A 14,920-nucleotide genomic window follows, 5' to 3' on the forward strand; every position below is an offset into this window, starting at 1 on the left:
TGTACAGCACACAGCATCGCCCCCCTCCATCTCTCCCCCTGTCCTCTCTTTGAGACTTCAGTCATTCATTTCAACATCACAGAACAACACTTGACCTGTTTTTAGCTGCTGCGGTAATGGCTCTGTCTCTGGTGAAATCCGCTTGAGAAAAAGAAGAAGAGGTGGAATTGGAGGGGAAAGGCAATGAGAGGGAGGATAGATGGAAGGAATGAGAGGAGGGGAGAGGTCAGAAGAGAGGAGAGGAAAGAAGGTGTGTTAGGGAGGGGAGGAGAGGGGAAGTTGAATGAAAAATTCAACCAAAATCCAAAGGTAATAGTAACAGCTGTATTTTGAGCTGAACTCAATAATAGCTATTAATCTGAGCTGCTTCGCAGTTGCTTTAATGTTAACCTGTTGCTTTTCAAAAGTTTTTATTATTTTTATTTTAAACCAATCTTATGAGAACACCCAAACAAACAATGACTGATCATACAAACAAGTGCTGTCTGTGTAACCACAGTCTAATATATCTTATTCCCCTGTGCCATGGAGCTCCATGTGTCCATAAACTATTCAAATCTTTTAAAAACTACTATGGTTTTAGACTTATATCTGTGAATTTAACCTGATTAGCTACAGGCTAGCTAGATTGTAAGATGACTCTGTTATTCTATCCTGACAGTAAACTAACTTAATCAGTATCACTCTTTATTACAGACTAAATAAAATATACAAAAATCAAAAAGTAATCATTATAGCTGAGGAAAGGATTTAAAGTCATCAAACAAACTCAAAATCATCTTCAGAGGGAGAAATCAGAAGCGGTGGAAAAAAAATATCTGGACAATTTTCTGTGCTCCACTTGCTCAAGTTTGCTTGCTTGATGTTAGGAAGAGGTTTGATGCTGAGTATCTTACACAAACACATGATCTTGTGTTTGTTGCAGTCAGTTTTTAAAACTTTAATGTGAGAATACTTGATATTTTTATGCTTCCGCGCCGGCAACAGCCAGAGCTGGAAACATTATGTTTTCAGGTTGTCCGTCCGTGCATCCATCCCATTCTCGTGAATGCGATATCTCAGGGAATTACTTCAGATTTGACACAAACATTCACTTGGACTCAAGAATGAACTGATTAGAATTTGGTGGTTAAAGGTCAAAAGTCACAGTTACCTCAAAAAACACGTTTTTGACAATAACTCATGAATTCATACACCAATTATTACACAATTTAACTCAGATGTCTATAAAGATAAAATGAAGTGATGACATTTTATATCCAAAAGGTCAAAGGTCAACTTCACTCTGACATCATAATGTTCTGCAAAAACACTTCTGGCCATTATTCAATGCTGTAACTCGGGAAGGAGTGATTGTGGCCATATTTCCTGCAACTTGGCTGGTTGCTGGAGGCATATACAATCACAAGGCGGTAATTCTAGTTAGTCTTGTTTACTTATTGTTTGATCATATTGTTCCTGGTTTCAATCAAACTTCTGTTAATTTTATTGTTTTAGCAAACTTCATGGCTTTTTTTTTGTGTGAAGAAAATGTTTATCCTAAGCAAGGTAGTAAATGTAAAGTATTTTTGATATCCATCAAAACTATTTATCATATTGACACTAATATCAAATGTCTGTGATTGAAACATAACTCTAATATTGGGAACTGATTGTATTTTACAAGTGTTCAACTGTCAGTATGGATAACTAACCTCCACTCCTCCCTAGCAGAAAAAAATATCATAAATCTTATTTAGTCCCTATCACACACACTTGTGCAGACACATAGTGAGCAAGCAGCCAAACCAGGCCACCATCCAGACACACTGCATTCTTACACTCAATCTGTGCCGTTTGCTTGGTGTTACAGAGCTCTGTGAAAAGTATGTTTATCCTCAGCTGTTAGGAAAGCTGGCTTTCCAACACGCTGAGATATAGAGACAACAATAGCAGGTCTGTTTCTTTTACAGCTTTAGCCTTGCTCACATAGTTTGAATTAAGAGGTCAGGCCACTTGTCTAATAGTCCTGCTTTCACTCCTGACCATACTATTCACAGTGAACCTAGCTGTTCTTTTGTGTAAGTAAACAACCAAACTGGTGTTCAAGCGGATTAGTCCAGGTAACTCAAAAATATAATTTCAGATAGTATAAGTTTAGATATATTGTAATTTAATAGAATTCAGATGTGAAGTGTTTGGTCAGTCATGCATCATTTCTAATTTACTGCAGTATTTTCCCTCAAAACTTTCCTTTGTTCAAGTAGCTGATTTTAAATCTGTGCATCGAACACAATTAATAACCTCATAAAGGAGCAGAGGCACTGTCAGCAGAGATGAGTGATGGGTGAATTGTGGGGATGATTGAACAGTAGTATAGAGACATGGGATTATATAAGCACACTGTAATGATAACCAGAGCGGTATAAGTGTATTCATTTAAGTTCTTAATTGGAGCAGATGAACAGCATTGTACAGAGAAAGTCCCAGTAGAGAAGCAAATATATTTTGGAAATTTTGCAATTCAGAAAAATATGTTTTATTCCTGATGGATAATGATGATAATAATGATAGTGATGGGACTGGGATTGATTGCTGTAAATGTGGGTTAATTTATAGCCAAAATAAGTTCTCAAATGAACACAAAAAATCCATGTTTTTTTTTCCTCAGAATTTATCCCAGTGGGTTTGTAGGAGGAGATTCTTGTCTTTGCACAATTAGAGAAGATAACAGCATTTAGAACATGGGGAGTTACAGCGAAACTCTCTCAGTCCTGAGACTTCAGTGCCAAAAAAAGAAAACACATTTTCTTAGAAACTGAAGAATGGGTTCGGTGTATGGCTGAGGGACTGAGTAGGAGTTGGACTGTTCAGTTCCAGCATAGTTTCCAGTGTTTTATCCTCCTCTGAGTTTATATATTCAGGATCTGAAGATGTAGTAAGTTATTAAAACACGGGCCAGTAGTGCCTTCCTGAACGTGATAAATGAAGTGAATTTCAAGTGCAGCGAAAATTGGTAATACTCCCAGCAAGAGACAACAAATGATACACGAGGCCCAAAATATTATCAAGTGTTTCCTGGCAACCACAAGTTTCACTTCTAATAAAGTGCAATGCTGAGACGAATGTGGCATAATTCATGGGAAACATTTTGAGAGAGAGGAGGCATTTCCCCTGCAGCGAGAATGGGAACTGGTTAGTGGGACATATTTGATATGGATGATACAGTCCTCTTTAGAAAATAAAATCACTCAAACTATCTTTGGTTCCCAGAATGTGGTCCGCCCTCAAAATTATATAACATCCTGTATCTAACAGCTCAACTCTCCTGTAAATATTGTCCAAAAGTCGCTCTTTACCAAGGGTCCGTTATTTATAGACGGTGTGTTAAAGCAAAGGGCATGGGCAGTATTGCTTGCAGCATAAACAGACAATCGGTATCCATAGCAAAGTCAATGTAGATAATGCAGTTTGCTTTAAAAGAGCAAAATATCATGTCATATCAGCCACAACACAATGAGATTAGCTGAGAGGTCCAGTAAATGTGAATCAACCCTCACATCTGAAACACAATGATATTTATGTGCAGTTACATTACACAGAATGAGAATGTGATTTCAAGCCAATGTGACATTGCTGTAACCTGTGACAGCAAAGAGCGATTTGACCTTTATTAAGCGAGGAAATGTTCACATTCACAGTAAGCTCTTTCATTCAATTCATTCAAGTTTGTAGGAAAAGTTATAGGAATAGTATTGATGGATGAGAAAATTGATACCACACTCATATCTGTTTGTATGAAGCTACAGCCAGAACACACTTAGCTTAGCTTCGCATAAGCTGCTCCTGGCCACACACACACACACACATATAGCAGGTGTAATGTTTACCATGTTCACGAGATTAGCTAATGTTTGCTAATCATCACTAAATACAGAATATAGCTGAGACTGATGGAAATTTCATTCGTTTTGCAGATGTGTGGTTATAAATCTAGTACAAACTGAAATTTTGACCTGATATTGGTACTAGATGAAAAATTATTATAAAATTCATCCAAATTTTATGGTAATTTTCGTGGTCTTAATTGTCAAATTTCATGCTCCTTAGTTTTTTACCTTTATTGTCAGCTTGGCTAAAAAGAAAAAGAAAATTCTTTTAAGCAATTACTCTGTACGAGAACAGATAAGTGCATCAGAGACAAACTTTTGATATTTCAGGTTACGTAAACAAGAAGCTATAAATCCCTGAAAACATCCTGGAACATTATGAAAATACGATAAATCTACTTTCTCCAACTGACAACACTGAAATTAAACACTTTTTTCATAGATGTGTGTGAGTGGCTCACTCAGAAGCTGGCTCTTTAATTGTTTCCATTCCAATATGTACATTTGAATCACCTGCCCTATGCACTACTGTGGGTTTTTCTGTGCTGAAGAAAGCAGTATGTTCTGAGACACTGATTCATAGCATTAAAAATAAAATGCTAACATCGGAGTCATGAGAGTGCAGCTCTCGCCTCCGTCTTCTCAGTTATTTTCTTTTTGTGCCTTGGATTCAGACTTGGAAAACTACAAGTCTAATTCTTCAACCTGCCTTTCACCAGTTTAAGTTGCATTAAGGACAATTTTTAAATGTAGAAACACGCCCATCTTAATGATTATCTAACATAGATGGAGATACTTGTTGCTTAAATGAAAGTAAACAACACCATCTGGATAGTCCTTTGTCTCATGTGAGAATTTGTGTTAAAACTGCACAAAAGAGATTTTTTTCCTCAACCAGGATTAGCTCACATTAGTATTGTCTCAATTCAGTATCCGCATCCCTCAAAGGCTGCATTTTAAGACCTTCACAGCAGCGCGATAAGGCTGTCTCATTTCGAAATGCATCCTTCTTTCCCCGAAGTATGCAACGGATAGCTCCTCCACGTGCGTTCCTCACTGCGTTCCAAGATTAATTGCATTGCATGAATCACTGTTCAAAAAGAGAATAAGGAGGATTCTGCAAATAAAACAGCAGCCAAGGACAAATAGGAAATATCCCATGGACCAGATCATCTCATTTCGGTTCAGCCTCTGCAGGTTATGCAGGTCTTCGGACGCCATGCCCTTGTGGACTGCGTCCTCCGAAGGTCGCTGCCCCTGAATTGAGACAGAGTTATTATTTCGTCCCTTTCAGTAATAATGTCTCACCTGCAGGTTTGATTGTTGAAATACGGACATGTATGAGTAGAGTCACATGACAAATAAACTGCAAGCACAGTTTTCATCTTTATCTCAAAGGCACAGACAAAATGTGTATTGACATTTAATCAATTCTTTTTTAATTGTTTTTTTATAATTAAAATATCTATTCTGACTTCTCTGACTGGCTGAGTATATAAAACCCTGAGCAGCAGATCCCCAGTTCGACTCCCAGCCAGTGGGATTGTTTACTGCATGACACTCCCCTACTCTACCTGTATTTCCTGTCTGCTTCCATTGTCACCGGCAAATAAAGGCATAAAAATGCCCAAAAAGTAACTTAAAAAAAAAAGAGTGGCTAGGCTAACACTGGCCGTGATGAGTATCAGGGAATCCTTTTGTCATGTATCACATTTGCAGCCACACACCGGACTTGTTCTGGTCCTAACTCACTAATCAGCCCGAGTGTGGCATCTTTTAACTCACGATATCTGATCGCTACAGTGCAAGATTGAACAGCTCATTTTGGCTCAGAGGCTTCCTATGCTTTTCCAAAAGGTTTTTTCAGAAGTGTGAATCTTGTCTGCTCATCTGGTAATGCCACATACACGCTATTTGCAAAGTGACTCAGTACTGCTTCATCAAGCTCCTGAGACCTGCTGGTTGCTCCCTACCAACCCCTCCCCTCCTGTCTATCCACCATGTGTCTGTAGACAGCAGCTGGCAGGTCAGCGCTGCTAGCTGTTAGCAGATTTACACATGACTGTGAGTTGTTTTTTCTTCAACCAACATTATGTGTGTGCTTTTCAGACAATAATTCCAGTAGTTTAGTAAAGAACTCCTTGAAAGATATGTTCTTGCAGGTTTACAAGTTTCTACTGGATTCAGCTATTTATTTTTTTTTGTTGGTGTTATCAGCCCAGTGTTCTAATAGATTAGGTTGGATTCAGCTGGTAGGTGACAACAAAGTGCTTAGTTGATCTTTTGACATGATAATGTTTCTGCAAACTTTTTTTTAAATTCAGGATGATGATGATGAATGTGATGATGAGTAAATGGTAAACTCCAGACTTATGTAACACGATAAATCTTGTAAATTACACAAGTAATCCAATTGAAAATGATGGGACATTCAACCCACTGGGAGTATTAAAGGTAAATTCAGCATGTTAATGCTTTTATGGTTTTAAGGTTTAAGGTTTGCATGAAAGTTTGGTGATCGTGCACATTTTAAAGTTGATCTTGACTTCTCTGTTACATGAGAGCAGGAGGCAGGAAGAGAGAGCTTGTGAAATGTTACAACACACACTACATAACATGATTCAGCTGCGTGCGTTGTTCTGTGGAAGATTGTCATAACACCTGGAGCTCTGAGTTTCATCTTGTGCCTCTAGCGGGCACAGAGGGGGTGAGGAAGGAAATGTTTCAGTTGTGTGTTGTGTAACTCTAGCCATGTTAGCTGTCAAGCAATTGGGCAATTGACTCATGGCTATACACTCATACAAACACACACACACACACGTGCACACACACACACACACAACACACACACACACACACACACTCAGAGAGAGGAAATTCAATCACTTAAATGTGACCATGTCACATTAACAAGGACACTCCGCTTCCTGTCATTCCTCCCCCACTCATCTCCTGTCTTCCTCTCCTCCCCCCTTCTCCCCTTATACCCCCAACACTGGTCAGCTTCCCTTCATGTTGTTTTGTGGGAAAATGAACAAAGAGGTAGCCAGACACAGGTCAACATGAGTTCAATATGGTTTGTCTTTTTTGTGAGAGAGTACTGTATGTGTGTGTATGCTAGTGTAGTATATCTGTATGTGCATGTGTGTGTTTGTTTGTCTATACCTGTTGTCACCAGTAGTAATTGCCCACTCGTTGCCTTAGTAACCACAGTTCCTGGCTCTGTCACAGTTTCTCGAACAAAAAACATGACAGATTGATGACGTCAACATGAGTGTCAGGTCGGTCGCCCCTCTGACACATATGACAGAGAGAGTGTGGTGCAAGGTTTCTGTGTGTGTGTGTGTGTGTGTGCTTGTCTGGGTGCATGTCAGCAACAGTAAAATATACTCTTTTTGCATCCAGATTCACAAATTCAATGTACACAAGACTAGCAAACTAACTGCAGTGCGTGTGTTTGTGTTTGTGTGTACAGATGTGGAGAGGGTTTCAGTCTGTTTCCTGTCTTTAATCCCTGTGTCTGTTGTGCTTACACTACCACATGTCAGACAAACACACTCACACACACACACACACACACACACACACACACACACACACACAAGTTGTACTTTAGTCCTGCCTGCGTTTGACCTGCAGATAATCCCCCTGACAGTCTTCATTCATAGTCATTCATTCAGAAATACTGAGAGGACCTGAGCCACTGATGCAAATAATATGAAAATCATTTTCAAAAAAAGTAAACTTGAGTTTAATAAGAGGTCATTAAGGGCTCCTGATTTTTGACACCAAATAGTTTCAAAATATATTTAGTTTGTTGTTTCTGTTTCATTTCTTCTTCCCTTTTCAACATCTACAGCAATATTTGCCCACACACCAGCTTACATGCATGTGCACACATACTTTCTGAATTATATTCTTGACATCAACTTGTGTCATTTATTTTATGTTTTGTCTCACTGTTTTGTACAAGTTTCTGGTCTAATATTAATTCACAATTCATTCAGTTTCATGTTATTAGTTTTTCCTTATTTAAACCTTAATGTTATTATCTTTGCAGTGATAAAATAGAACGTAGCCTGCAGCCTGTTTTTCTGTTATCCTGTATTGGACAGATGCAAGAACTGGACATTTGAACCTCTTCTTCTCTCAGTAAAGGCAGCTGGTCATTCCAGCAAACACACACACACACAAAAAATTGCAGCAATAGTGTAGTTCAACTTTGGTGAATCTTGATATGCAAACATTCATGCTGTTGATCAATGGCAAACTGTCTTGACAGTGCTGACCTTTGGGTCCAAAATGGAGGATGTTGCACCATACACTGTTATTTTACATGCTCCACAAAGGAGGAATAATTCGCAAATACTTATGAGACCAAAGTCAAAAAAATATGTCTTTTAAATAAACAGGGAACTTGTTTTCCTGTTAACAACTGAGCTAACAAGCTTGATAACTGATTGTCTGGAAGCTAGCTAGCTCAGAGAGCTTTTCTCTCCAAGGACGAAATGTCAACGAAGAGTGAAGGGCCCGGTACAGAGAAAAACAGAAAGAGACTCAGAGACCACTACTGACTAGTCCTAGCACTATTGACTTGATGGCATTTTCCGCAGCTGGCTAACATGTTAGTAGTTAGCTTGCAGGCTGCAGTAGTCTACCAACTAACCCTGCGAGGTGTTGCTACGTCATCAATCTTCCAGAGCCACATTTATCACAAAGACGTGCAGATGAATTTTGCCTTGCTAGTGTGTGGTGTGACCGAACCATAACTTCAATGTTAATAGTAAGTGAGGCAAACTGCTGCTAAGCACTGTTTTATGTCATCACATTATCTAAATATGATGACTGCTTACCACTTCTTCTCTTCGGCATCCCTGCTGTCTGTAAACCCCTCAGCACCAGCCTGTGGACATTACCCAGACTGCAGAATATAAAAAAGGCAAGCAGTCTGGACTCGTGCCCAAGCTGTGAGACAGTATTTATGACAGGAAGATACTTCCTCTGGGCTATGATCATGAATTCTCTCCTGTTCTTATTAACTAAAACAATATTTGTATTAGCTGTATAGTTTGAAAAGTTTGAATGTTGTAGGTTTAAGAGGAATGTTTGGCTGCACACATGCCCCCGAGTTACAGATGTTCGAGTAAAATATGAATAACTTTGAATATGATGTCACTTTTTCATCCTGTGCTGTTTTGACTATTCAAAACACACACTGAGATTTGAATGAGGAATACGTGTTTCTTTTGTTTTTGTTTTTGTTTTTTGTGAGTGTGTGACAGAGAAAGAGACAAGGGGAAAAATTACACTGTTGTGACGCTTTTACTTTAGTTTTGTTTGCCACGTTTTGGGTTGAAAATGTCATGCCACTGTAAACGGAGTCCTCCATGACAAGCAAAGGCATGCTTCATGTTATGTACGCATTGTTAGTCTGTTGTGCCCCCTGGAAACCTTAATTATCTGTTCTTTTTTCTCATTGGTTTCTATGGTGGAGGTGTCTGTGTGTGTTCCACACAGTGCTATAGGAATGTAAAGTGCTGACAGCACTGTAAAAGATGTTTACTTCAAAAGAATAGTTTTAAGAAACATGTTTATTTGCCTTCTTGCTGAGAATTTGACAAAAAAAGATACCACTATCTTATATATTTGTTGACTATGAAGTCTCAGCCAGCTGACTGTTAGTTTAGCTTAGCATAAAAGTGGGGAGAGGGGGAGAGAGCTAGCCTGGCCAAAGGTAGCAAAATCCACCTACCAGCACATCATGAACGATTCAGCCTCGACACCACTGTTTCCTTTCCCATTGTCGTCCAAGTCATGGATTATCGAATAGTGAAGTGTTTTCAAATGGCTGAAGAGGAATAATACAACACGTGTGTGTGTGTGTATGTGTATGTGTATGTGTATGTGTTTGTGTATGTGTATGTGTATGTGTATATGTATGTGTATGTGTGTGTGTTGGCAGTCTGTCTGCAGCCTCAGGTTCAGCAGGTTAGCATTTAAGGCCTATAGACAAGAAAGATTTCAGTGCAGTGACCTTGCATCTGTGTGTGTGTTTTGTAAGTTGATCCACTGAAACGGGGATAAGCAGTTGGTGACCGGTCAGCTTTATTACTCATTAACCCACACAGTCTCAATAAACATCTCTGGACGACATGACATCGCCCCAAAACTACTGCGCCACAGCATTGAACTCCATTTTAAAGCTGGCAGAAATCAATCATCTACTAATATAAACACAGAAGAAATCAAAACAGGTAAGAGCATAGAAAAAAATCAAAACATCACCTAGAAAATAAGAAAGTAGGAATCCAAATTGGATAACAATTATGAAAAGCACACCACCACATACATTTCTTTTATATGTCAATCCAGGTTTAGATGAATATCTAAATCAAAATTTAGCTCTGTTAAATGTTTAATTTAAGAAAAGAAAAAAGTAAAATCAGCCGACTGGTGACATGACATTCTCACTTAGCCCTCATCAAGCTCACTATTCAGAGTAACTGGGACACTGATTCTGGAAGGGCACATTGCTATTTAGCTTTTTTGTCTGTTTTTTTGTGGGGGTTTTAATGCTTTGAGCAGCATAAACAAAAGTCTACTTAGTCTACCCACCATTGAGACAGTGGCATGTTTTTTGTGATTTGGATGAACTAGGGCAACTTTAATGTGTGTTTCCTTTTAAAGACTCCTGTTACAGCTTTTTCCATTATTAGTCATCTTTTTCTAAAGACTAAAAACATCTCATACAACAATATCATGGTCAAACAAACACCCAAATAGCACTTAGAAGTGTGGTTTCTTACTTTTTTAAATTTTACCTGAAGAGCAGAAAATTCTCATTTTTATGATATGATCATCCTGGTTGAAAAATGAACCCCACCTTTTCAGCCACAGGAACTCGTCTTTGCATTGTAGGAGCATCAGTGTATGCAACATGAGAAAATGTGGATCTGCACCAAATAGAGTTTACAGTTTATTTTTCTCTCCTCTGTGTCCTTAAAGCATCTCTGTCCCCGGTTTTTCCTGTCATACATTCATTCTCCTTTTTTACTTTCACTCACATAACTTTCTCTCTCTCTCTCTCTCTCCTTCTCCACTCACATAAACACATGACAAATGACACAAACTCATTCATGAAAACGTAGCAGCACTCAGTCAAGGCTTAACCACTGGATTATGAGATTAGAGAGTGGGACAGATTTAGAGTGTACACATGCTTCTCGCACACACACACACACACATCTGTGTATATATTGCTTTTTATGGTATGTTGGTGTTTTCATTATCCTACCTTGTGGACTGATATTGCGTACATACTACAATTAAATTGCATACCGTTCGTTTAAAGAAGTAGTTCAACATTTTGGAGACAGCACTCATTTGCTTTGTTGCCGAAGAAAAGAACATCTATTCCGTTCTCATGTCTGAATATGAAGCTAGAGCCAGAAGACAGTTAACCTGGCTTAGACAAGTTGACAAATGAGATATAACATGGTATTTAGTGAGCTTTAAAGGTCCTGGTAGGTCCTACGCAGATGCTTTAACCTTTGCACCAAAACAGGCTAGTTGTGCTAAGCTAACCATCTCCTCGCTTTCTGGGGTCACAGACTTGAAAGTGGTATAAACGATGCATCTATACAGACAGCGTTTCATTTTATTTTTTTCACTCGGCCATCTCACACACATCTGACGTGAACAGATAAACTCCTGCGCCTTCTGTGTAGACATAATTTCAGGAAGAGAGCAAAATGGCGTATTTACCAAGATGTCAAACTATCCCTTTAAAGAGATGGTTTGTTGGTAATCAGCTCTGTCAGCATAAAAAGTAAATGGAATGTGTTCATATAGCGCTTTTCATACCAATGTGAGCAATTGGTGTTCAGTGTCTTGCTCAAGGACACTTGACACTCCTTCTGTCCACACAGCATGTGGACAGAAGGAGGCAAGGGCACAACTGCCAATGCTGTGAGGGACAACCGTCTTTATCTACTGAGCCACAGCCGTAAATTGCTCTTTGCTGTCATCACTTGCTGTCACTCTGTCTGTATACTCCTCTTGCCGTCCACTGCCACTTTGCTCTACAGCTATTTTTTTTTTATTACTGGTGCTCGCTTTCATGTATTTTACAGTATGCTTTGGTATTGTATGTTTATATTACAGTACCTGAGTCTGTAGCATCATGATGTCATTTATAGTCCATATTCTCTTTAGTGACATGAATATTCCTTTTTTTTTTTATTACTGCTCAGTATGATTAACTGAACAACATTATAGCTGAAAGAGGAGAATGAGGGTGAAAGAGGTCAATGAAAGAGACAGCAAGGGATGCGGGAAGAAAATGGAGCAAAGAAAGGAGGAGGGAGAGAGATATTTACCATCACTGACATGTAGCCTACAAAATATCCTCTCTCTCTCTCTCTCTCACACACACACACACATACTCAACCACTGTATTGACGGATGACGACATGCAGGCGAGGGATGTGAGGGGATGAATGGATGGACATGGGAGAGGGAGAGGAGGGTGGGAGGGATGACATCAGCACAGAGTATCTTCCCAGCCAATCCCCTCGCAGCCCCCCTGCCTGCCGTCTCCGCCCTCCCACACCTCTCCCTTGTTGCTACGGCAGCAGCACCATCCCGCCTGTGTGAGGCATTGTTTGGGGTTGGTAGTAATGCGGAGTGGTGTGTGTGTGTGTGTGTGTGTGTGTGTGTGTGTGTGTGTGTGTGTGTGTGTGTGTGTGTGTGTTGATATGGGGCTCTACAGTCTGCAATCCAGCACAGGAAATCATCTGTCTTTTCTTATTCCATCATCCCCTCATCATCTTTCATCTCCTCCTCCTCTCCCATCCCCTGCTCTGCCTATCTCTGTCAAGTCTTCCATCTTTCATCTCACCAGCTCACCTCTCTGTCTTAATTTTCAACGTCCTTCATTCATGACTTTCAAGACTCATGATTTTTGCTGCAATGCCTCTGTCACACATCACAAACACTACACACACATTCACATACTCACATTCATATACACCTATATATACATGATACTGTCACTCATTTCCTGTATGATTTTAACCACATGGACATACTAAGTCTGATCTGGGTACATGTGACTCTACAGACAGGTGACAAACTTGAAAAATGAGTGGACAAACAACGAATGCAGATACTCATACTTCAATCTGTCTCTTGCATGTCCCCCAACTTCATGGAAGTTCAACACTGAATTGATGGAGTTTCCCTTTGACAGTGAAGATAGATACCACATCTAAATGTGTTAGAAAAATACGTTCTTATGGCCAGTAACTCAATTGGCTAAGAGTGGCTGGATAAAATCTATGAAAATCCAAACATTTTATATTATATACTGTATATTTTTTAATTTTCATGTCATACAAATGGTGACTACCGATACTTCTGTTTTTACACAAAAATACCTACAAACTTGTTGTTGCCTTATAACCATGAAGCGTCTGCCACATTTCCTCTTGTGAGATTTGACATTTGCTCTCTGTTGAGTCTAGACCGTCTTATTCTTTTACCACGTCAGACGGAACACAAGACATAAATACTACAGAACTTCCCATGAGTTCAAGCTGGTTGGAAACAAGCTGTCTGCTTACAAGTGTCATTTCAACGCTGCTGTCAGATCATACTTGTATTACATGAGTCTTGTAATATTCATTAAAAATAAATCAGACACAACATTTGAGAGTTGAGCATAAAGGCCTGTGAACAAAAGCCTAACAAACACAGATCCATATGCACATGTGTTGCCTACCCATTTGCTCAAGTTTTCCCACATAAACCCATTCATAATAAATGTATCTGAGGATTATACAATATTAAAATGATCTGTTTCTATAGTCTCTTTATCTGCATGTCTCTTTCAGCTGGAGCGTCTGCCTGCGTTGCAGCCCGTCTGTTTGTGTCAGGGCGTCTGCATTTTCTTCTTCTCATCTGCTGCCGTGCTGCTCTCTTTCCTCCCGTAACCATGGAAATGAGATCAACATGCAAATACCTGAGCACGCTCACTAAGGCTGTGTGATAGAAGATGCAAATTACATTTCCGCTTGTAGGATTACACACCCACACACACAGATGCACACTCAGACGTATACACAGACAGATTTATGTACGTGCGTGCACATACGTAAGCACACCCACCTGCAGTCAGCACATTACACCAGTCAGACTGAAATTATCTATAGGAGATGTTATTTAAGTGGTAACATTTGAAGAAAGTCTGAAATATTCACATCAAAGTTTAAAATTAGAATAATCTCATTTTTGGCATTTGATTTAAGTGACAAGTAAAATGTATCAAATTGAAAATGTGATAGGACCTTAAAGCTTATATCTAACATCATTTTAATAAGTTGCCATGGCTAAAATGTTGCATCCAGTGGAAACTAAGCAACATTAGCATTCATTTGCAGATATATTTCTGGCCAAATGTCAAATATAAGTCTGATATTCACTGTTCTTTCAGCTGTGTTTTTGTCTCCAATGACCCAGGTATAGGCCCCTTGAGCTGCTAACCTTCTGTCTGTCCTGTGGTGCTGGGCAGGTAGCTTAGCATACAGTTAGTTTGTGAGAGTTCAGCAGACTGAATATACAGCACATTTGTGGGAATGAACACAAAACGATAAAGCTCAAAGAGGCTCAAAGAACCATACGGCCGAAGGTCTGGATTTTAATGGTTTCAGCATATGCAAGCCATATTTTCAAAAGAAAGAATCATTTGATTCACTGTTGTTTTAAAAATATTTGCAGGTTTAAAGACTTAAATAAAGGCACATGGGCCTACTATAAAATGCGAATAAAAAAGTCAATTGAGCATTTCTTCATAATAACATGTCTGAAAATTGTTCATTTTAAATCGATAAACCCCTTTATTTATATAATAGGAAACTACTAAACCTAACGATAATTCAATGTGGTCATGGGCTGGTTAAGGCATGCTAAACCCCGCTGTGCGCCTCGTGGAGTCTAATCTCAATCTACCTCGCCTCTCGTCGTTTCATTGATTTCTTTTTTTTTTTTTTTTT

General features: G+C 39.1%; 1 protein-coding gene across 1 annotated transcript in view; it reads left to right on the forward strand.

Moving 5' to 3' along the window:
• The window catches only part of LOC130186525 (uncharacterized), a 41,447-nt gene extending 26,541 nt beyond the window's left edge, over window positions 1-14,906 (forward strand). Inside the window, exon 11 of the mRNA XM_056403708.1 lies at window positions 13,763-14,906. Within this exon, the coding sequence (XP_056259683.1) occupies window positions 13,763-13,861 (99 nt within the window). The 3' untranslated portion in view covers window positions 13,862-14,906. The remainder of the gene's footprint in view (window positions 1-13,762) is intronic.
• The last annotated feature ends 14 nt before the right edge of the window (window positions 14,907-14,920 follow it).

Source organism: Seriola aureovittata, chromosome 18 (genome assembly GCF_021018895.1).
Source record: "Seriola aureovittata isolate HTS-2021-v1 ecotype China chromosome 18, ASM2101889v1, whole genome shotgun sequence".
Lineage (NCBI taxonomy): Eukaryota > Metazoa > Chordata > Actinopteri > Carangiformes > Carangidae > Seriola > Seriola aureovittata.